The 27511-nt window shown below is 37.4% G+C and overlaps 1 protein-coding gene across 1 annotated transcript in view; it reads left to right on the forward strand.

Annotated features, from left to right (window-relative positions):
* The first annotated feature begins 1958 nt into the window (after positions 1 to 1958).
* Positions 1959 to 27511, forward strand: part of LOC127854560 (adhesion G-protein coupled receptor V1-like) — a 148356-nt gene continuing 122803 nt past the window's right edge. Inside the window, exons 1-25 of the mRNA XM_052389623.1 lie at positions 1959 to 2147; positions 2529 to 2777; positions 3954 to 4073; positions 4365 to 4487; positions 5039 to 5317; positions 6134 to 6385; positions 7217 to 7471; positions 7830 to 7941; positions 8218 to 8361; positions 9121 to 9239; positions 9837 to 10005; positions 10658 to 10872; positions 11569 to 11754; positions 12288 to 12432; positions 12829 to 13022; positions 13193 to 13316; positions 13828 to 13979; positions 14337 to 14445; positions 15870 to 15999; positions 17381 to 17607; positions 18780 to 19000; positions 21728 to 21884; positions 22255 to 22472; positions 25202 to 25326; positions 26045 to 26176. Coding sequence (XP_052245583.1) covers positions 1959 to 2147; positions 2529 to 2777; positions 3954 to 4073; positions 4365 to 4487; positions 5039 to 5317; positions 6134 to 6385; positions 7217 to 7471; positions 7830 to 7941; positions 8218 to 8361; positions 9121 to 9239; positions 9837 to 10005; positions 10658 to 10872; positions 11569 to 11754; positions 12288 to 12432; positions 12829 to 13022; positions 13193 to 13316; positions 13828 to 13979; positions 14337 to 14445; positions 15870 to 15999; positions 17381 to 17607; positions 18780 to 19000; positions 21728 to 21884; positions 22255 to 22472; positions 25202 to 25326; positions 26045 to 26176 — 4346 coding nt within the window. The remainder of the gene's footprint in view (positions 2148 to 2528; positions 2778 to 3953; positions 4074 to 4364; positions 4488 to 5038; positions 5318 to 6133; positions 6386 to 7216; positions 7472 to 7829; positions 7942 to 8217; positions 8362 to 9120; positions 9240 to 9836; positions 10006 to 10657; positions 10873 to 11568; positions 11755 to 12287; positions 12433 to 12828; positions 13023 to 13192; positions 13317 to 13827; positions 13980 to 14336; positions 14446 to 15869; positions 16000 to 17380; positions 17608 to 18779; positions 19001 to 21727; positions 21885 to 22254; positions 22473 to 25201; positions 25327 to 26044; positions 26177 to 27511) is intronic.

Consider the following 27511-nt stretch of genomic DNA (forward strand, 5'->3'; position numbering starts at 1 on the left):
ATGTGTTTCAAACTGTTGATGCAAAACAATTGAGACACGTTCTGAGAAAGCTGGACATAATGCATGTGCGTCGTAAAGTGTCGTCCCAGATTAGCCTGTACAGTCCGCACAGGCTAATCAGGGACGACACTTTCCACTCCTATGACATTTTTCGTTTAAATGAAGTCTCTTCCTAGCAAAAATCCAATTTAGGCGGAAAGTGTCGTCCCTGATTTGCCTGTGCGAACTGCACAGGCTTATATGGGACAACACTTTACGCACATGCATTATGCCCAGTTTTCTCAGAACGCGACTCAATTGAGCCTCACTCCAGGATAACGGAGCTGAGCCCGGCTGTACGTTAAGTATCCGCAGTCCGCACAGGCTAATCAAAGACGACTATTCCCACTTTTATTGAATTTTTCGTTGAAGGAAGTCTCGTCCACAAGATAACCCATTCTGGTTCTGGTGGAAAGCTGTGTCCCAGATTAGCCCGTTCGGACTGTACAGGCTAATCTGTTAGTACACTTTTCGGAAATGCATTAAGTCCCATTTTACCAGAGCGCAGCTCAATTGAAAGCCGATTTAAAATATGCCTAAATACTGTTCGACGCGGTCGGCGATATCAAATCACCCAGCTGTCCAGTTAAGTCTATTCAAACGAAGGGGCACGTACCTATAATGGTACCAGTACTAATTTATCTGACAGATGCAGAGGATTTATCGCTCGATTTACTTACGAATCTGTAATTTGTTTTATTGCTTGAGCCTTGTTAAATCTATATCAACTTGAAAGCGTGAACTGTAAACAACACAAATGACTGACGGACTGAATGAATAACTAAATGGATGAATAACTGAATGGATAAATGAGTTAATCACTGAATTAGTGAATGAATGAATGAATAAATGAATAAATAAATAAATAAATAAATAAATACATAAATAAATAAATAAATAAATAAATAAATAAATAAATAAATAAATAAATAAATAAATAAATAAATAAATAAATAAATAAACTGTTATTGTGATCATGGTTTAATATTCAATAAAACCTTACTATGAGGAAGGGATCGTATTTAGTGGATTGACATTTATGTTCATACAGTCATATTCCTAATTTGGTTTTTCTGTGTGCTTAATTGATCATAGTGAACCATCTAAGTCAATATTTCCACAATAACCATTCACGTAACATCTTGTCGGCCGATCATTTCGCCAGTAATACTCTTCAAAAGACGCTAAACATCGCACCTATGTGCTCCACCAACTGCTGTCACCAATGCATCCACATATGGTCATCTGGGCGCCGTATTTCATTAACACGCAACTGAATAATTGATGTACTTTCTTCCGCAGGTAAATAGGCAACGGCTAATTAAATAACAATGCCGATAGTTTCTTGCAGCTTTGCGGCGTTTGTTTATGTAATATTTAGGTATACATGGTTTAGTGTGGTGTAGAATGGTTTGATTTGTGGAAGTAATAGCACGAGTTTCAAATGGAGTTGTAAACTACCAGAAAATATACTTGGATTATCGCTCCACAATGCTGGATGATATTTTTTAAGATACAAATTGCAGTTGTAAAAATTTGTGTTTGTAGTTAAGAAAAACTGTTTGACGTATTTTCAGAAATCAATATTTTTATATGTAATAAGGGTGATTTTAAAATATGATAAATTGTGACATCTCAGTTTTATCGTGTATGCTTTACGTTAAAAAAAGTTTTATACTAAAATTGTGTTTAATTTGTTAACAGAATAATGCAGCAGTTGCGTTCATGACACATTCGGATTAATTATCAGGTATAGCGAACACATTTGGATAAAAAAAACTACAAGGGACATCTTGGTGCTGCCGTTTTACAGGAACAAATATATATTATGTACTGAACGTGGTAACGCGGTTGTGCTTTAATGGTAAGGATTGTGAAGTAATAAAATCATAGACTAACGTCGTTAGGAACCATATTCCATGGCGTTCTTAAACATGGGACCGGAAGTTTATCTGCTACTGTGGTTTTGGTCCTGTTTGCTGCTTCCCGGCCATGCGGGACAAGTGCGTTTTGTTGATACGCAGGTTATCACCGAGGAAGGGAAACAGTTCAGTCTCAAAGTGGAGCACATAGGGACAAGCACAGATATCGTCAACGTGATTGTCAAGGTATATGAAGCGTACAGACATATAACTGATAACCAGCAATGGTATGCGTTAAAACTATATGCAATATTTTATTCTAAGAGGAGTCATCCGTCGTTTTTTACGACAATTTTCATTAATATTTTTACACTTTGTTAATTTTAAAATAAGATGCTTCATTATAAAACCACGTTTAATTATAAAACCACACAACGGCACACACGTGCACGCATGGTTATGATACACATACACTGTGACGATTGATATTTATCAAATACATTAAATTGTTGAAAGTTTGCTCTGTAGAAATATATAATGTTTTGTTTACGCAAAATTAACGCGGTACTTGTTTTTGGAAAAAAAAGAAACACACGAACGAAATGTTTATAAAATGTAAACATTCAGGTGGACAACATAAACCAAGACTTCGTCGGCAGCAGCCAAGTGGCGTACTTTCCCCCGGGAGGCACGGGAGGCAGCAGCGTCACTTCCGTCACGTTCACGGTAGCAGACGACATCGAACCGGAAGTGGAAGAAGTTTACCAGTTCAGCCTCACGGTGATGGGAAACAGCGCTAACGTCACCGTTCCTAACGTCGCTACTGTAATCATCTCTGCGAACGATGATGCGTACGGGGTGTTTAGTATCACAGACGTAAGTTATTTTTGTAATATTGCTTAAATTTTTATTGTTATAGTCCAGACCCTTAAGGGGATGGTTAATACACAAGACGTGTCAGGGATTGATTTCTAGTCATTTTTTTTCTTTACATCCGCTATCTAAGAGGAACTAACAAAAAAACCAACACCGTTTTGCAAGCGTCCGTTCGCTGAGAAGTAGGAGAAACCTAATAGGCATCGGTGACCATTACATATTTGTCGCAATTTCTTTCTGTGATTTTATTAATCTGACGTGAATTTGGTGCTAGTTGTGTAGTGTAGGCCGATATGGGGCTGATATGCTGCAGAACAAACTTTTGCCATATAGTCTTTAGCTCTATATTGGCGACTAAAGTCACAGTCTTGTTGTTCTACTTATTAAACATCATTATAATTTTCTTAAACAAAAATATAGGTTACACACATATTTTCTTTTCGCGAATAAAATCATTATTTATTTCGATAGATCAGTTATTCTAATGGTATTCATTACATCTTCTATTTCATTAAGCAATCACCGATGCTGACAACAGAGGATCCGGTATCTACAAATATTGTTAACGTGAACGTGATACGAACGAAAGGGCTCAATGGACAAGTTACCGTTAATTACCAGGTACATACAATGTAGCAAATTGCTTTGATATGATAAGAGCTGTGCTCGGAACCAGCCGTTTTAAAGCGCGAATGTTTCATTGTGTACACACCGGTCTTACTGACAATAACGTAGTGACGTCACCATCTATATATAGAATGGCGAAGGTTTTAAAATAAAATGTTTTTTTTTCACATGGTAGTTACAGTTGTGTCCCTTTGTATGGATTGCGACATTACCTTCGGCGATGCGTCACGCACACAGACGCACTTTTTGAGAATTAATAAATCTATTTCATAGAAACGGCGAGTACTAGATAAACTGAGCAATAGAGAAGTAAAATTTTAAAGTGAATGTTGTCGATATTAAACATGATTCTTATGTTTCTCAAATTATCTATTGATCTACATATTTATATTTTATATTTATTTACATAACATTTTACTGTATTTTACATGTATCCTATAAGGCAGATTTATGTTTAATGTTAAATGATAGACTTTTGATCTTGGAAGAGTTTATAAACGCAAGTGACTGTGACTAGCAAAATGCCTATACTTTAGTTAATTGCTACAGCTCCAAAGTCAAGATGCAGTTGCCATGGTGGGGACTGACATAACACCAGCTGCAGGCTCTGTCACATTCAACAATGGGGAAACTGTCAACACCATTCAGCTGCAGATAAGAACTGACACAGTATGTGACCCTGTTGTTTATTGGCTAATAGACAATGATTTGATATAATTATTGCTAATGACAGTTTTTTTATATTAAATTTGTGGCAGAAATTTCCAATATAAAAAAGTTTTAAATTTTCCAAATGAATGCCTCAAATTCCCGTTTGAAGGCTTCAAAAAATAAATAAATAAAATGTAAATAAATGTCAAAATTTAGTTTATCTACCTATCCAGCTGTATTAGTTGAACCTTAGTATTGAATGTGATATAATGTGTTATGCAACTTATATTTTAACATATGACATTTCAGATACCAGAAAATGATGAGTATTTTCAGCTGGCCCTTACAGGTGCAACCCAAGGGGCAAGGGTAGTCAACAACAATTTCACAATTACCATTCGGGCCAACGATGCACCTTTGAGATTCCAGCAGGTAGGACCTGTCACATTTAAATGAGCAGTTGTTAAGTTGTAAGGTAGTATTATATGAGCCAGTCTCTGGGATAACAGGGCTTAATGCCTGTATGTAAAGTGTCGCCCCAGATTAGCCTGTGCAGTCCACACAGAAAATGAAGTATCTTCTAAAAGAAATTCCAGTCCTTGCGGAAAGTGTTGTCCCTGCAAAGGCTTACCTCGGACAACACTTGATGATCATACATTAAGCCCAGTTTTCCCAGAGCATATCTCATAAGAATGCACACTTAAGGCGTTATATGAGCAAATACTAGTATGTTTATACAATGATATAATTTTTTATAAGTTTTGTGCAGTTGGATCAACATGATTAAACAATTAATTAATATATATGTATATGTAGTTATTGGCCAAAATCCCGCTTGCATGAAATATAAAATACATGCAATATGAATAAGTTGTATGTGCTTATTCCATAAATTTAGTTGACAAAACTAATAAAAGTAGCATAATTTGATTCATATTTTAATATAAAAAGATTATTTTGCATATTATTTTTTCTCATGGCAGGCTGAATTTAGGTTTGATGAGAACCCCATAACTCGGATTAACAGTGTCACAGTCACAAGAGGTCTAGATGTGGACGGAGTAACCAAGGTAGGGTCCACTGAGAGTGTGGCCACAGTAAGCTACCTCCTGATAGCGGGCAGTGCTCAGAGTGTTAAAGACTACCGCGGGCCTGGTGATCAGAACAGCGGTCAAGTTACCTTTGGAGTGGGCCAGACTTCAGCAAGCATTAACCTGGAAATCATTGACGACAGCGAGCCTGAAATGGAGGAGGTCTTGCAGGTATTTCAGATGGCTTACTCAGCTTAAACATAAAGTGCAATATTGCTTTGTTTGTTTTTTATTTTAACATTGTCTTCTCTTTACAAATATTTGACCCTGGGTGCAAAAATATCCAACTACATGGATCTACCTTGTTCATATGGATGTTTATTGCATAAATCAACTGGTACTTAAATGGTCCGCTACCGAATTTCACTTTAATATTACAAATAAAATTAAGCTTTATTTAGATTTTCAAAATCTAAAGTACAATTTGTTATTTGTGTAGCATATACTATTACTAGAACATAGCTTTTATTTTGATTTTCCCAACTCTTTCCATGATATATTTACAGTGACAAATAATTGCATTTCATTGTTTTATTACTTCTATTACATCAGTTGATTTAATGCTTTGATTTGTCATGGAAAATCACACACTGTTATTAACCCATAATTTTCTAATTGTAAATGTATGTCATGGTATATACGGATGCATGGTTACTTTAAAAGTCATGTCTGACAAGTGAATTTTATAGCAGCCTAGAGAAATTATGTGTCATTTTATTTCATGCTTCACTGAATCAATGCAAAATACCAACATCATAACAAAGTGACCATGTTTTTTTAGACTCTTTAAATCTTCAATACATTACTAGAGCAATGTCATGCAAAAATAATGTATGTCATATGTGGCCATCATAGCTCCAGACCAGCCTGCGCATTGGCACTGTCTAGTCTGGAGCTACCCCAGCCTGTAATGAAATCACAAAACCTTGCATGACTTTATACGGGATAGGGTAGCTCCTGACCAGACTGTATAAATTTCTGTTCCAGATGATTTTGTCCTCGCCAACTGGTGATGTAGTTCTGGTGGCCCCCAACAAAACCAGCATCCTCATCACCTCCAACGACAACCCAGCTGGCATTCTGAGCCTGAGGTCACCTGATATGGTGTCTGCCCCTGTCAGTCAGCTGAATGAGGACAAAGATGTGGACACGGTGTTTACTGTGGTGAGGTCGGCTGGGTCATTTGGAACTGTCAGCGTCAACTGGGAGATTGTGCGTAATGACACTGGATCTGGTCTGGTGGGTCACACAACTTGGTTCTTTTAATAATTGAGTTGCAGTCTGGGAAAACTGGGCTTTATGAATGTGTGTAAAATGTTGTCTTAGATAAGCCTGTGCAGTCCACACTATTCACTTTTATGGTCATTTTAGCTTAAAAAAAGTTCCTAGCAAAAGTCCAGTTTAGACATAAAGTGTCGTTCCCGACTAGCCTGTGCTGAGGCTAAGCTGGCACACTAATTCCACACATGCATTAAGCCTGGTTCTCCCAAAGCCAGGCTCATGTTAATACAGCTTAACTTTGTTAGCGCAAAATGACGTAAGTCAAATTTCTGAATGTGTCAAAGCTGACATATTTTCTAATCTTAAATCTTCTTGTTTTTAATAGTATTACCTATTCTATATTTATGTAATAGTTTTAACTCAAATTATTGGATAATCTGTCCAAACTAATGCTTCCACATTAAGTGCTATCTGATACTCTTTACATGTTGGCGACAGTTGCAAAGTGTGCAATCCCATGAGAGGCCACTACCTGATAACAAAAGTGTCTGAATGTATGGCATGTGCATAAAGTATTGTCCTAGATTAGCCTGTGCAGTCCACACAGGCTCATTGGGATGACACTATCCGCATAGACTTGATTTTCATTTAGAAGAGACTTAATTTAAATGGAAAATTCCATAAAAGCAGAAAGTGTTATCCCTGATTGGCCTGTGCATACTGCACAGGATAATGTGGGACAAAACTTCACGCAAATGCAGTAAGCCCCATCTCCCAAGGGTGTAGCCCATTTACATATTTTATTTTCCTTATAACAAAGCGTCTGTATCATGTTGTGTTTTATCTCAGGTGGGTGAAGACTTGACGCCTGTGTCTGGCACAGTTACCTTTGCTGAAGGCGAGCGCGAGAAGCAGATAGTGGTCAAGGTCACACAGGACTCAGCGCCAGAACCCACTGAGAGATTCAAACTGCGACTGCTGGCCCCTGTGTCTGGTAGCGCCAAAGTGGAGGGCATATCTGAGGGGTTTATACTCATCCAGGATAGTGACAACGTGTACGGAATTGTGGAGTTTGCTGCGGATGCCAAACAGAAACTTGTAGTGGTCAGTACATGTATGTTTGTTTGAAGCTTATTATGTTTAGCTTAATTGCGTCAAAAGAAAAATTATTATGGAGACAAGTTTGAGTATGTTATAGTGTTGCTGCTGAACTATATAAAGGTAGTGCAGTGGCATGTTCCAGTACGTCACAGTCTTGTTATTTTCTATAATTGTCATTTTTCTCTTGTTTGAGAGTCTCAAACATGGAGTACTTTGATTAACAATCCATTTTATTGCCCATTGCATTAGTACAGTTATGTACAGTTTACACTGATGATTGGACGTAACCCTTTATTTATCAGTTATCAAGAAGAAATTTCATGAAATTTTGTAACACACTTTTTTGTCCTGATATTTCTAGAATGCGTTACCGCGGATGCTGCAGCTTGTGATAGCCAGGGCGGGGTCCAACAATGGTGATCTTCACTTGAACATCTCCCTCGTGTACAAGCCATCAGACAGCTCCAGTGCAGGTAGGGATCGGCCCTTAAGATGTCAGAGTGGGCTGGATCAGTTGGCTAGCTTTGACAGATTATTTAAGATTTATGTAAAACAGCACAATTTTGTATTGTTATATTATCTGCTCAAACAATTCTATAAGTTTGCATTTTTGAGGCAAAGTTCATTTTATATAATAGAAGAAATGAACTGAACAACTCTAAAAACCGAAAATTGGACATGGGTTGTATGTTTTGGAAAATGTTCAGTTTTTTATCAACAACTTCTCCATGTTGATGCTGATCTTACAGACATCCTTGAGAGCTCTGAGCTGGCCGTTGTGATGATGTCAGGGGAGGTGGAGCGTACAGAGCATGTCCATGTGAAGTATGAGGCATTCCTGCAAGTGGGAGGGGTATTCACTGCTACACTGAGGAGTGTGAAACTTGTTACAGGTGAGACATGTGAGACTTGTTACAAATGAGAAATGTGAGACTTGTTACAGGTGAGAAATATGTGACTTGTTACATGTGAGAAGTGTGAGACTTGTCACAGATGAAATGAGTGATACTTGTTACAGGTGAGAAATGTGAGAAATGTTAGCCTTGTCAAAGGTGAGAAGTGTGAGAGTTGTAACATGTGAGAAGTGTGGGACTTGTTACATGTGAGAAGTGTGAGACTTGTTACATGTGAGAAGTGTGAGACTTGTTGCATGTGAGAAGTGTGAGACTTGTTTCATGTGAGAAGTGTGAGACTTGTTACGAATGAGAAGTGTGAGACTTGTTACAGGTGAGAAGTGTGATACTTGTTACATGTAAGAAGTGTGAGACTTGTTACAGGTGAGATGAGTAATACTTGTTACAGGTGAGAAATGTGAGACTTGTTACAGATGAGAAATTTTTAGACTTGTAACAGGTTTTAAACGTTACAGGTGAGAAGTGTGACACTTGTTACAGGTGAGAACTGCTTCACTGGGAAAAGTCGGTTCAATGCATTTGCATAAAGTTGATTTCCTGATAAGCCTACAAAGTCCAAGCAGGCTAATCAGGGACAACACTTTTTGCCTATAATTAAATTTTGTTTAGACTTCCTTTAAACCAAACATTGCATAATTTCAACAGCAGACAGTTCTACCTCCATAGAAGTTTTAACTTTTACGGAATGTTGAAAATATGAGAAAGAGAAATATATTACAGTAAAATGATCTTTTCTAGAGCCCCTAATAGGTGCCTTCAACAGCCCCTCCCTAGGGGCCCGCACAGTTGCCAGGGTAACAGTGACCCCTGCAGAGGCAAACGGGGAAATCGGGTTCCAGAACCTTGATAAGCTGTCTGTAAGTATATAAGAACATTCATTATTTTATGGGATGATGTTATGTTTTGGGGCTGTCCGATAGAGGCAGTGGTTGGTATAAGTGCTTCTCACCTAGGCGACCTGGGAGAATGTATGTTTAGTTTGTGGTCACCATACAAGAAAGGTGGGTTTTCTTTTGGGCACTCTGGCTTCAGTCCACCCACAATACAATACTATATAAAAATTGAAAATCTTTCAGTAACAAAACAATTTCTAGAAATTGTAGCTATATTTCAATTTGTCTTAAAGTAAAATAAATACTCAAAATCAGAGGATATTTCGAAAAATATTTTGTGAAATCTGTATTGAGATTGTCTCTGAGAAAACCAGCCTTAATAAATGTGTGTAAAGTGTTGTCCCAGATAAGCCTGAGCAGTCCACACAGGCTGATCAGAGACATCACTTTATGCTTTATTGTATTTTTTTGTTTAAGGGAAGTAGCTTATTAGCAAAACATTCTGTTTACGCAGATAATGTCATCTTATATTAGCCTCTCCGGACTGCGCAGGCTAATCTACGACATTTTACACATGCATTTTCCCAGAGTGCCAGTCACATACTGATTACCATGTGTCAGGTTGTGGAACCGGATGCCTCTCCTCTAGAGGTCAGGGTCCCCCTATCTCGAGAGGGAACCAGTGGCCAGGCTGTCATAGGCTGGACCTTACAGGGAAACGGAACTAACGCTGCCTCAGTCACTAGTGGGGATGTTAGAGCAATGTCTGGATCTGTTGTCATGGAGTCTGGTATGTGATTTTATTGTGGGAAAAAAATATTAAATAATATTATTTAAGCAGTCAGAAAATTTTCTGACCGATCAAAGGTATGAAATGGAAAAAGAGAGGCATCTGTAATTCTGTGTGGAACTGTGTGCTTTGTTTTTTGTATAAAATTTCAACCATATTATCAGTTTTGTATGAAAAAGTTCAAACCTATAAAAATGCAAAAACAGATAGCTGATTAATGAATATATATGATATGAGCTTTGTTATGGGAAAACTGGGCTTAATGCATGTGCGTAAAGTATCATTCCTCAAAAGCCTGTGTGGTTGGCACAGGTTAATAGGAGACAACACTCTCCACCAAGACTGGATTTTCATTTATAAGAGAGTTCATACATAAACAAAAAATTCCGCAAAAGGGTAAAACGTTTTTCCTGATTTACCTGTGTGGACTGCACAGGCTAATATGAGAAAACACTTAAAGCATATGCATTAAGCCCAGTTTTCTCAGAACAAGGCTCATATTGCCTTTTGAACACCAGAAGATGAAAGCATATACATACTTGTATACAAGAAGCTATTGTCATATTGTTTGGTTTTCTTACAATGGTACAACATGTTTCACTTCGAATGCAGTTCCAGTTATTTCCTGAGCAATTAATGTCTTGTATAACAGGTTCATCAGTGACTTACATCGTCCTAATGATTCTGCCGGATGATATTCCTGAACTTAACGAAGAGATGACCTTGACATTGAACTCAGTTGACCCGGCAGGGACTCAGCGACTGAGAGCCGGCTTCACACGCAAGTCTGTTGTGATTGGTCAGAACGACAATCCTGGTGGAGTGTTCCAGTTTGAAGCCAGCGAGCCCCTCACTTATTCTATTGCAGTTGGTTTGATTTTACACTAAGAGTGCAGTTTACAACACAATTAATTTAAACTTTATGATCAATATGCAAACAACATCGTAACACTTTATCAATTTAAATATAGATTTAAGTTATGAATGAATAGCTTGCAACAAACATATGTATATAGATAATAAAGGATCAACAAAATATTGGATTGAAGTGACAACAATAATTTAGTTAGCTTTGCATGGAGGTTAATGTGCAGCAATTATACTTTGTCACACATTGCATCATAACTAATAATTTGGCAAACAATCTTTGATGAGACTTGATGAATTTGATGTATAACTATTACCCTCTTTGCAAACTGTTTGATATAGTCATGTTTTTTAAGTGTGCAGCGTTCTGGAAAAACTGGGCTTAATGCTTCTTCACAGGCTAATCAGGGACAATACTTCCCGCTGTTATGATCTTTTTTCAGATCTTTTTTTCAGATCTTTTTTCAGATCTTTTATCAGACTACACACAGTTCACATGCTAATCCTGGATTACACTTTAAGCAAATGCAATTAACCCCGTTTTTCCTCTGTGGTTGCATATAAATGATACTAAGTGCTGGTTTGAGCCAGAAATAAGATTTCAAGGGATCTCAATGGGTCTTTTATCCCAGCTCATTTAAGCTTTGAGAATAATAATAGCTAAAACCAAAGTCAGTCACCTTTTCCATTCCATAGGAGGGAGCCACCCCGAAGGAGTTCACAGTGGTTCGGGACTTTGGGGACCTTCTTGAGCAATCAATACAGTACATCATCATCAACGGAGACCAGGATTTCTTTGGGGCCACCAACGTGCTGACCTTCCCAGCAGGGGTCAAAGTTCGAAGGTTCTCTGTAGCGGCCATGGCTGATGGAATCCCGGAGGTATGAACAGTTCATGGGAAAACTGGGCTTTATGAATGGAAGAAAGTGTCATCCCTACTAAGCCTGTGTGTACAGGCCTTTCAGTGAAGACAGTTTTTACTTTACTGGATTTTTCTTACTAGGAGACTTACTTTTCAATGAAAAGTACTAAAAAAGAGAAAGTATCATTCCAGATTTGCCTGTGCAGAATAGGCTTAATTTGGAAGACAGTTTACTGCATGCATTACGCCCAGTTTTCCAAGAACAAGCTTCAAATATCAGTAAAAGAGTAACGATGTATGTTGTTTTTCTTTTTCTTGAAAATTAAAGGAAATAATGTTTGTTACTGTATGGGAGATATTTTATAATCTCAAATATTTGGATTAATATTCTGTAATAAAGTTAAAACACACAGTTGGGAAAAAAATTGTTTAATTAAATATACAGTAATATCAATGATACAGTAATATATTAATGATACAAAATTTTATTTTACATGGATTTATTTTGTTTTCACCTATTTACAGAGAAGTCATATTTGAAATACGTTTCAGCTGGAGGAAGTCTTCACTCTACGCATCCAAAGTTACGGAGCCAGTAATGCAGTGATTGGTCAGCGGTCCAGTATAGAACTGCAGGTCCCCAAGAACGACAATCCAAATGGAGTGCTGCAGTTGCCAAAGCCAGTTGTCTACCTTAGTAAGTGTCATATTGCAGGCTGTGTCATTACTTCATGGGCTGAAATGGTTTTAAGTTTATTAAATTATTATTACTGAAAATGCTGTTGTTGTTTTGAGGAGAGGAGTGTGAATAGAAATTGGATGATCAAAGTAAGGATTAAATCAAAAGTTTGTTGATGATGATAATTATTATTTTATTGTTAGTATTGATAATTGTTATGTGATGATGATAATGATTATGGAGCTGCTGCTGTTTTTTTTTGCTACTACTGCTTCTGCTTCTAATGATGATGATTATAATCATGATGATGGTAAGGATCAAAACACAACAATAAAATCCATAAGTTTACAAGCTTTTCAAACAAATTAAGTCAATCACCCTCTTATTAGCCAAATATTTATTACATTAACGCAGACGAGAGTAAAGGAGCAGTGAAGGAAGTAGCCACCATTCCAGTCCAGAGGAGCATGGGGATGTTTGGGGGTATTCAGGTGACCTGGTCCCTCTCACCTGGAGACGACATTGACCTTCGACCTTCATCAGGCTTTGTGACCTTCACCTCTGACCAGGACATAGCCTATATCACCCTTGAATCAGTACCCGATGAGGTAATGGTCTCTCATTGTTGCATCTTATGTTACCGATTTCCAATCAGGAAATTTGTTGCGTTTTGTGGTACTGGTATTATATTTTACATGGCAATCTGTTTAAATGTTTAATTCCTTTTTATTATTTTGTCAGCAAGTCTTTCCAATACTTGTATGAAACTATACTTTAGATCACTGAGTCAGCTGAGAATTTCACCTTGACCTTGAGTGCTCCCCAAGGCGGGGCAGTGTTGGGACAGAATGCCAAGTGTACAGTCTTGATCACGGCCAATGACTTCCCGATCATATTTGAAAGTGAGTTGTTTGTTTATTTTTAAAACTTCATCCCTGATATGTTTAAATCTTTGTTAAATAAGAAAAGAAAATGTTTTCTATTAATGTAGCAAAAAAAAAAACTGGTTCTTTAACTTATGTTACTAAATGCATGCCATATCTACATTATTTTGTTACATGAAAGAATTTGCCATCTGTGTCATAATAGCCGAGTCTTTCATAGAATTTAGAAAAAAAGAAGTTAAGAATTTGGATATTTTAAATATCATCACTGTGGTGACTAAATGAAGTTTTCAAGTCTAACGGCAGATTTAAATCAGCCATTTTAATGGGAAAACTTGGCTTGATGCATGTGCATAAATTTTCTGCTTAGACTTGATTTTCCATTGGAAGAGACTTACTTTAAATGAAAAATATTATTTTAGCTGAAAGTTTGCATCTCTGATTAGCCTTTGCAGTCTGTGACAACTCTTTACGTGTATTAAGCCCAGCTTTCCACAAAGCGGGTCATATTAGCATGTTATACCTACAGCGCTAGCCCTGCGTGTGGAGGAGCCTTCCGAGACGTCAGTTGTGATACAACGAGAGGGGGCTCTCAACACCGCTGTCACGCTGAAATACCAGACACTAGATGGCACTGCAAGCTCCGTGCAGGGAGACTACTCTAACATCACAGCGGGACAGGTCAGTGTGCGGGGGCAGAAATACTGCTGGCATGTTTTTATGATTTCATTGAAAGACTAAGGCTTATTTGAAATGCTTTCGAGTCCGTTGCCTGGGACTAGAACCAGTACTTGGCGTCTCTTAGGGAGATCTTAAAAAGCTACATCATTGGGAATCAAACTTGTGATCTCCCGTTCGTTAGGTGGACACAATCTCCACTATGCCACAGCAAGAATATTTTGTCAGCTTATGTTGGAAAATTTTAGTACATATACTAAGAATGTTTTTTATTGTGATGCGCATTATTATATTAAACACTTAACAGTCTTGAACACTTTTAAAGTCAAATGTAATTTGTTCAACCCAACTTCTTTCCAGGTGACATTTAGCCCAGGTGAAGCACAGAAGTCTGTTACAGTCCGTGTGTTAGACGACACGACCCCTGAGGGTCCGGAGACATTCTTTCTGCAGGTCTATGAAATCATCGGTAGGATGTTACTGTTAACCTTTGATCACTCATATACACATTTTGACGCAATCATAGTCGCTTAGAAAAATCAAATTAGATGAAAGACCTTTCTTAATAGAATCAAGTTTTAAAAGCTGCATTTCCAACCCTTTGATGCTGTTGGGCAGCAAACAGTATAACACCTGAACAGCCTGCAAGTTACAGCTATTATTTCCACTTTGCTTCTGTGTGGGAAAGGATTAATCCAGATGCTATTCTAGTAATGATATAACGATTTTGTAAAAGAACCAAAATTTGTGCTTATTTTAACATGTGTTCTAATTCCGCAGTTTAGTACTGCAGTAACTGTTCTTTAATGGTTTCTGTCATGTTATTTCTGTTATATTAACATGCTCGTATGTTGTCAATCTGCTAAATTAAGACATTTTAATATTTTAAGGACTGGTATTTACAATTAAAGCATGCAATTTTTATCATCATAAATGTACACTTGTCATGCATTTGAGCCGGCTTTGGAAAAACATGGCTTAATGCACATGCATAAAATGCTGTCCAAGGCTAATCATGGGCGATACTTCCTACTGGTATGGAATTCTTTGTTTAATGACTTCCTACTGGGATGGAATTTTTGTTTAATGACTTCCTACTGGTATGGAATTCTTTGTTTAATGACTTCCTACTGGTATGGAATTCTTTGTTTAATGACTTCCTACTGGTATGGAATTCTTTGTTTAATGACTTCCTACTGGTATGGAATTCTTTGTTTAATGACTTCCTACTGGTATGGAATTCTTTGTTTAATGACTTCCTACTGGTATGGAATTCTTTGTTTAATGACTCCCTACTGGTATGGAATGCTTTGTTTAATGACTTCCTACTGGTATGGAATGCTTTGTTTAATGACTTCCTACTGGTATGGAATGCTTTGTTTAATGACTTCCTACTGGTATGGAATGCTTTGTTTAATGACTTCCTACTTGTATGGAATGCTTTGTTTAATGACTTCCTACTGGTATGGAATGCTTTGTTTAATGACTTCCTACTGGTATGGAATGCTTTGTTTAATGGAAGTCTTTTCTAAACAAAAAATGCAGTCTAGTCAGAAAGTGTCCTCCCTGATTAGCCTTTAAGGACTGCACAGGCTTACTGTGGATGATACTTTACGCATGTGCATAAAGCCCAATTTTCCAAAAGCGTGGCACATGTATGTGTATTTCAAGCTAGCAAGGCTAACTTTTTCCACTAGTGACATGAAATGCGGCAGTTGGCAGTGGCCGGCATTAATATGTGCACTGTTTATTGGTAAACCAGGTTACCAAGGAAAGGTGTTGTAGGTTAAGTTTGACTGAATACAGCAAAACATCCTAATAAAACAAAAAAACAATAACAACAAGCTGTTGCAGTTCATTGTAATCTTTCAGTTTTTTGTGTGTGACTTCTAGGGGATGCAGTATTCCAGGGTCCAAACCAGGTGAACATGACGATACTTGACAATGATGAGGCCTATGGAACCTTCCATTTCATAGCCCCGTTCTCACAGCAGGTGGATGAGGGCAGCACAGTCAGTTATGGGTGAGAATAGGAGCCTTGCCGTGGGAAAACTGGGCTTAATGCATGCACATAAAGTGTCGTCCAAGATTAGCATGTGCTGTCTGCCTACATTGGATTTTCTTAGAGATGAGACCTCCTTTAACCCTTTGCATGCTGGGAAATTTGTCGTCTGCTAAAATGTCTTCTGCTGAATTTCTAAAATTAGCATTTTCTTCTATTTTTTTTTCAAAGAATACTATCAGAATAGCAAACAGTTTGGATCCTGATGAGAGGCCTCGTTCTGTGGCGTCTCATCTGGATCTAAACTGTTTGCAAAGGCCTTTAAAATTCTATTCCCGCACTGAAAGGGTTAAAAAAAATCAGACAAAGTGAAAGTGTTGTCTTGTATTAAATCTGGCATGATATTATTGATCAAATTAAATACTAAGAAAAATAATTGTTCATTAAATGAACCAACATTTTTCTAAGTGTTAATTTTGATAATTTTTATTGTTAATCATCTGAAAAATAATATAGCATTTGTAATTTTCATAAAGTATAACAAAATATGTGAAATACTAACATGCATTTAGCCCAGTTTCCCCGAACATGGCTATTATAAACAGTAAGATCTGGTAAAAATATTTATCCTGTTTTCAGATTCAATGACAACTACCCTTCCATATGAGTTTGGTGCATTTTCGTTGTATCCGATAGAGGGGATAGGTGGCAACTCCTGTTTCTTTTCACAGCACAAAAACATGCCAAAATTGAATTGTGCTAAAAATGTAAAAAGCTAGAAATTTCACTGATAATCGTGCGATTTATTTTTTGCTGAGAAAAATTCCACGGGTTGAGCGGAATTTGAACCAGGGGCCTTCTGATTCTTAGACTGGAATCCTACCACAGTCCCACATATACACGAATGCAAAAAAAAATAATCCTCAGACCTGGGTCATTTGTTTCTTATTAGCCAAGATTTTCTTTAAATGAGCCGCTTCATGCGAAAACGGGTCTTATGCCATATACGGCCAGCGTAGCTCAAGACAAGCCTTCCCAGTTGGGCAGTCTTTGCAGGGAATACCCTGGCTAATGAGACCGTGAAATCTTGTGTGTCTTCATAATGAACAGCGCAGCTCCTGACCAGACGGCGCCATAACTTGTTACTTTAAATATTGTGACAAAATGAATGGGTCTATAAGGCCATTAAGCAGCTTTTTGTCATATTCTGCAATTTTCATTGCCTCCACTTTACCACAAGGCAGACCTTTTACTGTTGTATATGAGATAAATGGATATCAGTAGGTTATTTAACTATAAAGCCAATTAGATAAAAATAATGAATCATCTAGTAGTAAAAGATAATTGCATATTATATGATTGAATGAAGACTCCAAGATAATTTGTTTTGCTTTGATTCCAGAATCTCCCGCAGTGGAGGTGTGTTCGGCGGTGTCGATGTTTTCTTTGAGATATTTGCTGTGCCAACTAATGCAAAGGCTTTAAATGGCGGGGATTTTATGACGGCACAGAATCTCAGCGTGCGATTTCAGAAAGGGGAGGCTACCCAGTACATGCAGATAACTCCGAGAGTGGATAACGAGCCAGAAAATGAGGAAATATACACTATCAAGATATCCAGTCTTAGAGGTAATTAGTAATTTTTGGGTTGAATGTTATACGTAAAAGAATGGCACAGTAATTAAATAATTCATTTGTGAAAAGTTGATGCAACAACTTAATATATCAAAGTTGTTTGTCTGAAAGGGACTAATGCACAGATTTTCTATTTGGTTAAATGTTCTTATTTGCATTTACATTCAAATTTATAATATTTGGAATAGTCTTGCATACCATATTTTGTCATGAAAAGAGCGCGCCCATTTAAATTCCAAAATGAAGAAAAAAATATCTCAAGCCAAAAATAACTGGATCAAATTAGACTGAAAATCGCCGACGTTTTACTATTGCGCTATCAAATAATCAGAATGAGCTTAACCCTTTGCATGCTGGGAAATTTGTTGTCTGCTAAAATGTTGTCTGCTCAATTTCTAAAATTAGCATTTTCTCCGATTTTTTCAAAGAATATTATCAGAATAGCAAACAGTTTGAATCCTGATGAGACGCCACATTCTGTGGCGTCTCATCTGGTTCCAAACTGTTTGCAAAGGCCTTCAAAATTTGGTTCCCGCACGGAAAGGGTTAATTATGCTTTCAATAGAGGAAGCGTCATTATGATAAGGAACATGGGTAGCATAGTTTTAAGAGCAATAAAAAAAAGATGAATGAGAAATATTGCCTTCCTTGGTATTTGGTTATTTTAGTTCAGGACCTCTGAAAGTTACATTTAATGTACTACTGCTGGACTATGAAGTCTTTTGATATTGACACCGTACTTTATATGCTAAGATTGTTATTGACATATTTTCCGAATTCTGGATGAAAATAATTTACAAACGCTTTATTATTTTTCACCTTTGGATTGATCATAATCTATTAAAAAAACATATTTGAAACATTTTTCTTTGTTGAATACAAAGTTTTCATTTTGTTTTTATTCTGTGCCAATTTTTTTTACATGTTTATTTTGCCAAACTGGAAAAATCTTGTTTAGAAAGAAAAAAATAATGTTTTTAAAAATCGATGAACAACTACACAATAAAAACAACCGGTAATGCTTTCTTAAAATTCTCATTGCATGTTTTTTTTTCATAGTTACATACTTTTTTCATGTGTATCAGTTTAATTTAAATTATGATTATATGATCTACTATAAATTGTTAGATCCTCATACCAACAATAAACACATATTCTTTCTCCAGTTTTCGATGGTCGCACAGACAAAGTCCTCTTCCGGATATCTGATCTTGACAACAGTGCCATGGTGACCATACTGGCCAGCAACGACCCCAATGGGAGATTTGGATTTCCTTTGGAGTCAAAGGAACGCACGATTGCAGAGGACTTTTACCCGGGAATGGCTTCTTCCACACAGGCCAGCCTGCGCGTGGAGAGACGCATGGGGACCTTTGGAACTGTCGAGGTTGCTGTCTAATGTTGATTCATATCAGCCTTTGTCTGGGAAAACTGGGCTTGATGCATGTGCATAGTGTTATCTCAGATTAGCCTGTGCAGTTATCACATGCTAATCAGTGACAACACTTTCCAGTATAAGGTATTTTTCATTCAAAGTAGTCTTTTCTTAGAGAAAATCCAGTTGAGTGTCATCCCTGATTAGCTTGTATTGGCTGCACAGGTTTGTCTGGTATGACACTTCATGAAGTTGAGTGTCATCCCTGATTAGCTTGTATTGGCTGCACAGGTTAGTCTGGTATGACACTTCATGAAGTTGAGTGTCATCCCTGATTAGCTTGTATTGGCTGCACAGGTTAGTCTGGTATGACACTTCATGAACATATATTAGCTTGTATTGGCTGCACAGGGTAGTCTGGTATGACACTTCATGAACATATATTAGCTTGTATTGGCTGCACAGGGTAGTCTGGTATGACACTTCATGAACATATATTAGCTTGTATTGGCTGCACAGGGTAGTCTGGTATGACACTTCATGCACATATATTAGCTTGTATTGGCTGCACAGGTTTGTCTGGTATGACACTTCATGAACATATATTAGCTTGTATTGGCTGCACAGGGTAGTCTGGTATGACACTTCATGCACATATATTAGCTTGTATTGGCTGCACAGGTTTGTCTGGTATGACACTTCATGCACATATATTAGCTTGTATTGGCTGCACAGGGTAGTCTGGTATGACACTTCATGCACATATATTAGCTTGTATTGGCTGCACAGGTTTGTCTGGTATGACACTTCATGAACATATATTAGCTTGTATTGGCTGCACAGGGTAGTCTGGTATGACACTTCATGCACATATATTAGCTTGTATTGGCTGCACAGGGTAGTCTGGTATGACACTTCATGCACATATATTAGCTTGTATTGGCTGCACAGGTTAGTCTGGTATGACACTTCATGAACATATATTAGCTTGTATTGGCTGCACAGGTTAGTCTGGTATGACACTTCATGAACATATATTAGCTTGTATTGGCTGCACAGGTTTGTCTGGTATGACACTTCATGAACATATATTAGCTGCACAGGTTTGTCTGGTATGACACTTCATGAACATATATTGGCTGCACAGGTTTGTCTGGTATGACACTTCATGAACATATATTAAGCCCACTTTTCCAAGAACAAGTGTCTCTTAAAAATCAACAAAAATATCTAACCCCTTTCCACTGAAAATATTTTACCACAAATTTTTCTGTTTGAAATAAATAAATTTGATTATGTTTATGTTGGAACACTCTGTTCAAATGGACTATATACTTTAATGTACACTAAGCTGACTTGATGCTGTGGGTTTATTGATACCTTGCTGAAAGGAGGGGGAGGATTACAGTATACACTTATTTCATGGATGCGCGGTGAACAGTCAAAACTGTTTCCCAAGGTATCAGGGATCACTTTGGTACTGTTGCCCGAGGCCGATAGGCCGAGGGCAACAGTTCCAAATGTCAGCCCTGATACCGAGGGACAACAGTTTTGACTGTTCACCAAGCATCCATGAAATAAGTGTTTTATTACCTGATCAAATTTCCAACATAGAAATAACAGCAAACTAAATTTTTATTTACACACAACAGTAATCGATAAAATAAATAATTTTGACTGTTTAACTGTAAAATGACGTCATTTTTTCGACGAAATGACGTCATTATTCCAGCGGGCAACAGTTCAAACTGTTGACCGGTCAACAGTTCGATATTCACCGGTAACAGTTTAAAACATTGCAAATTTCTTTTTCGATGAGGAAATAACAAAAAATAATTAATTATCATTTATATAAGACATCAGGTAATAAATATGCACTGAGTCCTGCCATGCCTTTACCCTTTGACAGCTTTGAAAGATTTTCCTGAAAATTGTCTCAAATGATAATGGCATTTAGAGAATGTGCAGAAGACATGAGTCAATTATTTGTGTGTCCTCTGTATAAGCTCCATACGGATCAAAGGATTTGCATGAAACTTGGCTAAAATGTGAAGGCCATTATGATAATAGGCAAAAAGGTATTTATGGCGAGGTCATCCTTTAAGGTAAAAATGTGTGCCTCCATTGTGGCTCAATACTAGTATCTCCTTGTGGCTCAACATCTCCTTGTGGCTCAATATCTCCGTGTGGCTCCTTGTGGCTCAATATCTTCTTGTTGCTCAATATCTCCTTGTGGCTCAATATCTCCTTGTTGCTCAATATCTCCTTGTGACAATGTGCAAAAGTCATTAGACAATCAGGCTGACTAAAAGTCAAGGTGGCCGACTACAAGTGGATATAGCTGTCTGTTGGCTTGCCATGTATTTACGTTGCTTAATAATAGCACTTGCTTGTGTAATCTTTTCAATACCTTGGACCAAAAAAAATCTGACCAATCTATATTTGTCTGCTGGTTGATTTCAGGTTGTACCAGCATGCTTAAATTAAATCATAAAATAGTTCACAAAAGATGATAATTCTTTAAATATTTTATAACATAAAATCATACGACGTGAACAGCAGAAACTTAACACTTTTGTATTTGCAAATAAAGTAAAGAGAGAAAAAACAACAGCAAACAGAAAGTAAAATGATGCATTGTATTGCAAGTGACAATTTATAGCTACATTTGTTATAAATCACAATGTTTTAGTTTTAATTTTTACATTATGACTTACACACCCAAATGTTTTCTTTCAGGTATTATGGGAGGTGTACTCAGACAAGGTCTCTGGTACCCTGCCCCCAGTATATGACCTCTTGTTCCTGGGAACCATTCCATCCTCATTTATGCTGGTTCCCAGTAAGAAGCGTCTGGGAACAGGAACCAATGTGGTCTCTTTTACAGGAAATTCTGGTATATGAGTGTTAATTATATTTTCCCATTTGCATAACTTTGCCTTCATAATTGTACAGATTTGTAAAACAAAACACCTACATATGTATCAGAAATAATTAAATAATGTAATTTGAACAGCTATGAACAATCTGCAAATCATATGCTAGGGGATGATAGGTTGAACACTGGAAAAATATTTTGGAATATTGTATATAGTTTGATCTAAACATACAGTTGGGTAATCTTTTGACTATGATATCATTAAAATTTAAGTGAAATATAGCATCTGAACATGACATTACAAACCAAGTACAAAATACAACACTTTGGAATGGCTGTTTTATAAACATGTCTATGAAGAGTTATAAATTGATGTCTCCATTTTCAGCTTCTTACGTGTCTGTACCTCAAATGTACCACCCTACGGCTTCTGATATCTCTGACGGCTTCTCTATATCGTCATGGATACAGCCGTTCTCCAACACCAACGGTTACGTAATGGCAAAAACCAATGACAATGGGTCTAGACATTTCTATTCCCTGAAACTGATCACCAACAGCTTACAGACACAGATTGTGTTCGGATACTCTGTCACTGGCTCAAATGTAAGTTTTGTTTCAGACTAGACAAGAATTACATCTATCACTCTAAATTATTTCTATTTCAATTGTTTTGTATGCCCACCTTCAAAGAAAGAGGTTATCACACTGTCCCTCTGTATGTCTGTCCAAACGTCCGTCCAAAAATTCCTGTCTCAGCCATAATTCTGCCATATGTTGATTGAATTTAAAATAATGCTAAAAAAATGTTATCATCAATCCGACATCATAAAAGCAGGTAATGCATGCAACACCCACTTCCCTTCCTCTAAGGTGAAGGTCATACCTGGAGATACATTGTCAAATTTGACAGTAAAACAGCATCCAAGCTACTAATATCACATGTCTTGTTTTTAAATGAAATTCATGACAATCCATAAACTAATATATAGTTTATATTTATATAAAGTAATTTCTTGACATTGCAACGTGAAGTTAATAATAAGTCATGTGCTAGCAAAACAGCAGTAAGGATATTAGAACTTATATTTTAGTTCATCCCTTGTTCCCTCCCTTGTTGTATTTTATCAAGTGTACTGTAGTTTCTGTAAAATTATACCTCGGAAATAAAACTTTTTTAACTAAACTAAAATAAAAGTTGTTTGCAGGTGAAACAATTAAGAACTTAAATTTACAAGTTTTAGATTTTAGTATTATTTCTCAGAAAGCCATGGCTTTATTGTGGCCAAATAGAATAGTATGATACACGTTTTCATAATGCAGATTTAAATAAATAAAGAAAAAGATGTTTGAAATGTTTATCACATATATCTGCTTACATTGCTATATTTGCTGGGTGTTAAGCTGATGCTATTTATTTCATTTTTATTGGATCACAATATTTTAATTCTTTTTGTTAACTCTTTCAGTGCTGGAACCGAATTTTAAAGGCCTTTGCAAACAGTTTGGATCCAGATAAGACGCCACAGAACGTGGCAACTCATCTGGATCCAAACGGTTTGCTATTCTGATAGTATTTTTTTTTTTTTGAAGAAATGCTAATTTTAGAAATTCAGCAGACGACATTTTAGCAGACGACAAATTACCCAGCATGCAAAGGGTTAATAATTAGGCACCTACATACATCTCGTGATCATCCATTTAGCCATGTGATGGGGATTTCGCACACACTCATATATTCATGTATCAATCTAGATTTGGCGCTTCCTCACTGCAATTGAATGATAAAACATTTCCTTTAAAAAAAATTACAGTCAACTCACACTTGTCTTCATAGATCAAATTGTTTACCTTAAAGAAAGAATATTTTATGACTAAATACATTTATGTTAATTGTTTTAATTATAAGTGTTGACACTTAATGGTCAACAAGCATATTGATAATGCTTTATGTGTGTTAACGTCTATTTACAATTTAATTGTGCTGAAACACTGTTACAAATGTGTTTTTTTGTTTTCTTTACAGGGAGTTTGGGTACTGGTAACTTATATGTTGAGATGTTTTATCATTAACAACACTGTATCATTTCTGTGTCACAGCTAATTTACTTGCAAGCAGGCTGTTGATTTCCGCAGTGAATATCACTTGCTTGTCACAGACAGATGTCACTTGCTTGTGCCAGTCAAATATCACTTGATTGTCACAGACATATGTCACTTGCTTGTGACAGTCAAATATCACATGCTTGTCACAGACATATATCACTTGCTTGTGACAGTCAAATATCACTTGCTTGTCACAGACAGATGTCACGTGCTTGTTCCAGTCAAATGTCGCTGTCTTGTTACAGACAGATGTCACTTGCTTGTGCCAGTCAAATATCTCTTGCTTGTCACAGACAGATATCACTTGCTTGTTCCAGTCAAATATCACTTGCTTGTCACAGACATATGTCCCTTGCTTGTGTCAGTCAAATATTACTTGCTTGTCACATACAAATGTCACTTGCTTTTGCCAGCCAAATGCCACTTTCTTGTTACAGACAGATGTCACTTGCTTGTGCCAGTCAAATATCAATTGCTTGTCGACTGCATATTGCACTTGATTGTGCCAGTCAAATACATGTACTGAGTATCACTTGCTTGCCACAGGCATATTTCAATTGCTTGTTCCAGTCAAAAAGCACTTGCTTGACCCAGACAGGTGTCACTTGTTTGTGCAAGTCAAATATTACTTACTTGTGACAGTCAGATATCACTTGCTTGTCACAGGATGACACTACTTGCCAGTAGTAACTTATGAATGGTTTAAATGCATTTATGTAAATGGTTTAAATGTATTAAATTAAATGTTGTGTGTGTGTTTGTGTTGTTCCGTTTTACAAATTGAACACAGTTTGCTTAAGAAGACACTCAACTAACAGTAACATGCACCAGATTGCAATGGTAATTGGAAACATGAAATTTTATATGAGCCTGTCTATTAGAAAATAATGCCTAATGCATGTGCATAGAGTGTTATCCCAGATTAGCCTGTGCAGTCTGCTCAGGCTTATCAGGGATGACACTTTCCACCTAGTCTAGATTAACATTTAGAAGAGACATCCTTGGATGACACTTTACACATAAGGATTAAGCCTGGTTTTCTCATATAATTATTGCATGAACACATACATGTTAAACTCAGATAATTATAGCTGGAACTTAAGGCTGATTGTATTAAATAAATAACAAAACGAAAATTCTGATTTATATATATATATGCATTAAGAATGTGGATAAGTGTACATCATTTAAAGTTTGCCTGGTCAGTTATGGCTTCTTGATTCCTGCAGGAGAATGTAATTGAGACCGTGACGTACCAGCGCAACATTGAAGACACACTGTGGCATCATCTCGTGGTATCGTTAGACAAGGGAGTCATATATTTCTATGTGGACACAGTATTTGTAGGGACAAGGTAAGTCAGTGACTGATCTTGTGTTTTTCCTAAGGACTCATTTTTGATAACCTTAATATATTAAATATGGCTAAAAACGCAGCACTAAATTAAATGATCTGCAATTGAAAAAAAGTCTAATGCTAGATGCGATTGAAACTTTTGTTGCGAAATAAACTTGTGATCTGTGTATTAGCCACACAATCTGTAATGAAATATCTTGCTGATGAGCTCTGCTCCTTATTTCTTACACAATGGTAGACTTAATAAAAATAAAATGTTTTCAAAGGAATATAACTGTTTTTTTTTGCCAATTAAAAGTTTAACTGTATGAACATTAACTTCACAATCATGTAAGACTCAGAAATTCCATAGATTAAGAAAATTACGTACCAAGCCATGATTTAACCAAACTCATTTTTAGCAGCACAAAGTACCTTTTGTGATCTTGTTCCCTATGCATATGATTGTTGTTGCAAAAAACTATTCCGTATATGAGCCTTGAAATTATTTAGACTCGCGCTCGGAAAACTGGGCTAAATGCATGTGCGTAAATTGTCGTCCCAGATTATCCTGTGCAGTCCAAATAGCATTATGAGGGACAACACTTTTAGCATAAACTGGATTTTTTGGAGGAAGCAACTTCATTTAAACTGCACAGATTTGGGAATACTCTTCATGCACATTTGTTAAACCCGTTTCCCCAGTGCATGGCTTATATGTATGAATGTTGTTACAGAACCCTGCCCCAGTCTCAGGTCCTGATTGACTCCAGGGGCAGCCTGACTGTAGGGGCCATATACCCAGGCTCACAGCAGTTCAGTGGATACATGCAAGATGTCAGGATATACACTAATAAGCTCACAGACGTGTAAGTAGACATAGAACTGATGTCTGAAGGGATCACACAGGTTTTAAAACCATGCAGACATATATTTGGAGAGCTATTTAGATAACCTGAATTGTCCCTTGTTATGGGAAACCAAGCTTAATGCATGTGCAGAAGGTATAGTCCAGATTAGCCTGGTTAAAGTGCACCTGCTAATTATGGAGGACACTTTCTGTCTACACTTCATTTTAGTTTCAAATAGACCTCAAAACATTCCATAAAGTGGAAAGTGTCATGCTTATTAGGCTGTGTAGACTACACAGGCAAATATGGGACAACACTTGAAGCCCCCTGTGTAGACTACACAGGCAAATATGGGACAACACTTGAAGCCCTCTGTGTAGACTACACAGGTTAATATGGGACAACACTTGAAGCCACCTGTGTAGACTACACAGCCTAATATGGGACAACACTTGAAGCCCTCAGTGTAGACTACACAGGTTAATATGGGACAACACTTTAAGCCCCCTGTGTAGACTACACAGCCTAATATGGGACAACACTTGAAGCCCCCATGTGTAGACTACACAGCCTAATATGGGACAACACTTGAAGCCCCCTGTGTAGACTACACAGCCTAATATGGGACAACACTCGAAGCCCCCTGTGTAGACTGCACAGCCTAATATGGGACAACACTTGAAGCCCCCTGTGTAGACTACACAGCCTAATATGGGACAACACTTGAAGCCCCCTGTGTAGACTACACAGCCTAATATGGGACAACACTTGAAGCCCCCTGTGTAGACTACACAGCCTAATATGGGACAACCCTTGAAGCCCCTGTGTAGACTACACAGCCACATATGGGACAACACTTGAAGCCCCCGTGTGTAGACTACACAGCCTAATATGGGACAACACTTGAAGCCCCCTGTGTAGACTACACAGCCTAATATGGGACAACACTTGAAGCCCCCTGTATAGACTACACAGCCTAATATGGGACAACACTTGAAGCCCCCATGTGTAGACTACACAGCCTAATATGGGACAACACTTGAAGCCCCCTGTGTAGACTACACAGGTTAATATGGGACAACACTTGAAGCCCCCTGTGTAGACTACACAGCCTAATATGGGACAACACTTGAAGCCCCCTGTGTAGACTACACAGCCTAATATGGGACAACACTTGAAGCCCCCTGTGTAGACTACACAACCTAATATGGGACAACACTTGAAGCCCCTGTCTAGACTACACAGCCTAATATGGGACAACACTTGAAGCCCCCTGTGTAGACTACACAGCCTAATATGGGACAACACTTGAAGCCGCCTGTGTAGACTACACAGCCTAATATGGGACAACAC

The sequence above is a fragment of the Dreissena polymorpha genome, chromosome 13 (genome assembly GCF_020536995.1).
Source record: "Dreissena polymorpha isolate Duluth1 chromosome 13, UMN_Dpol_1.0, whole genome shotgun sequence".
Taxonomy (NCBI): Eukaryota; Metazoa; Mollusca; class Bivalvia; order Myida; family Dreissenidae; genus Dreissena; species Dreissena polymorpha.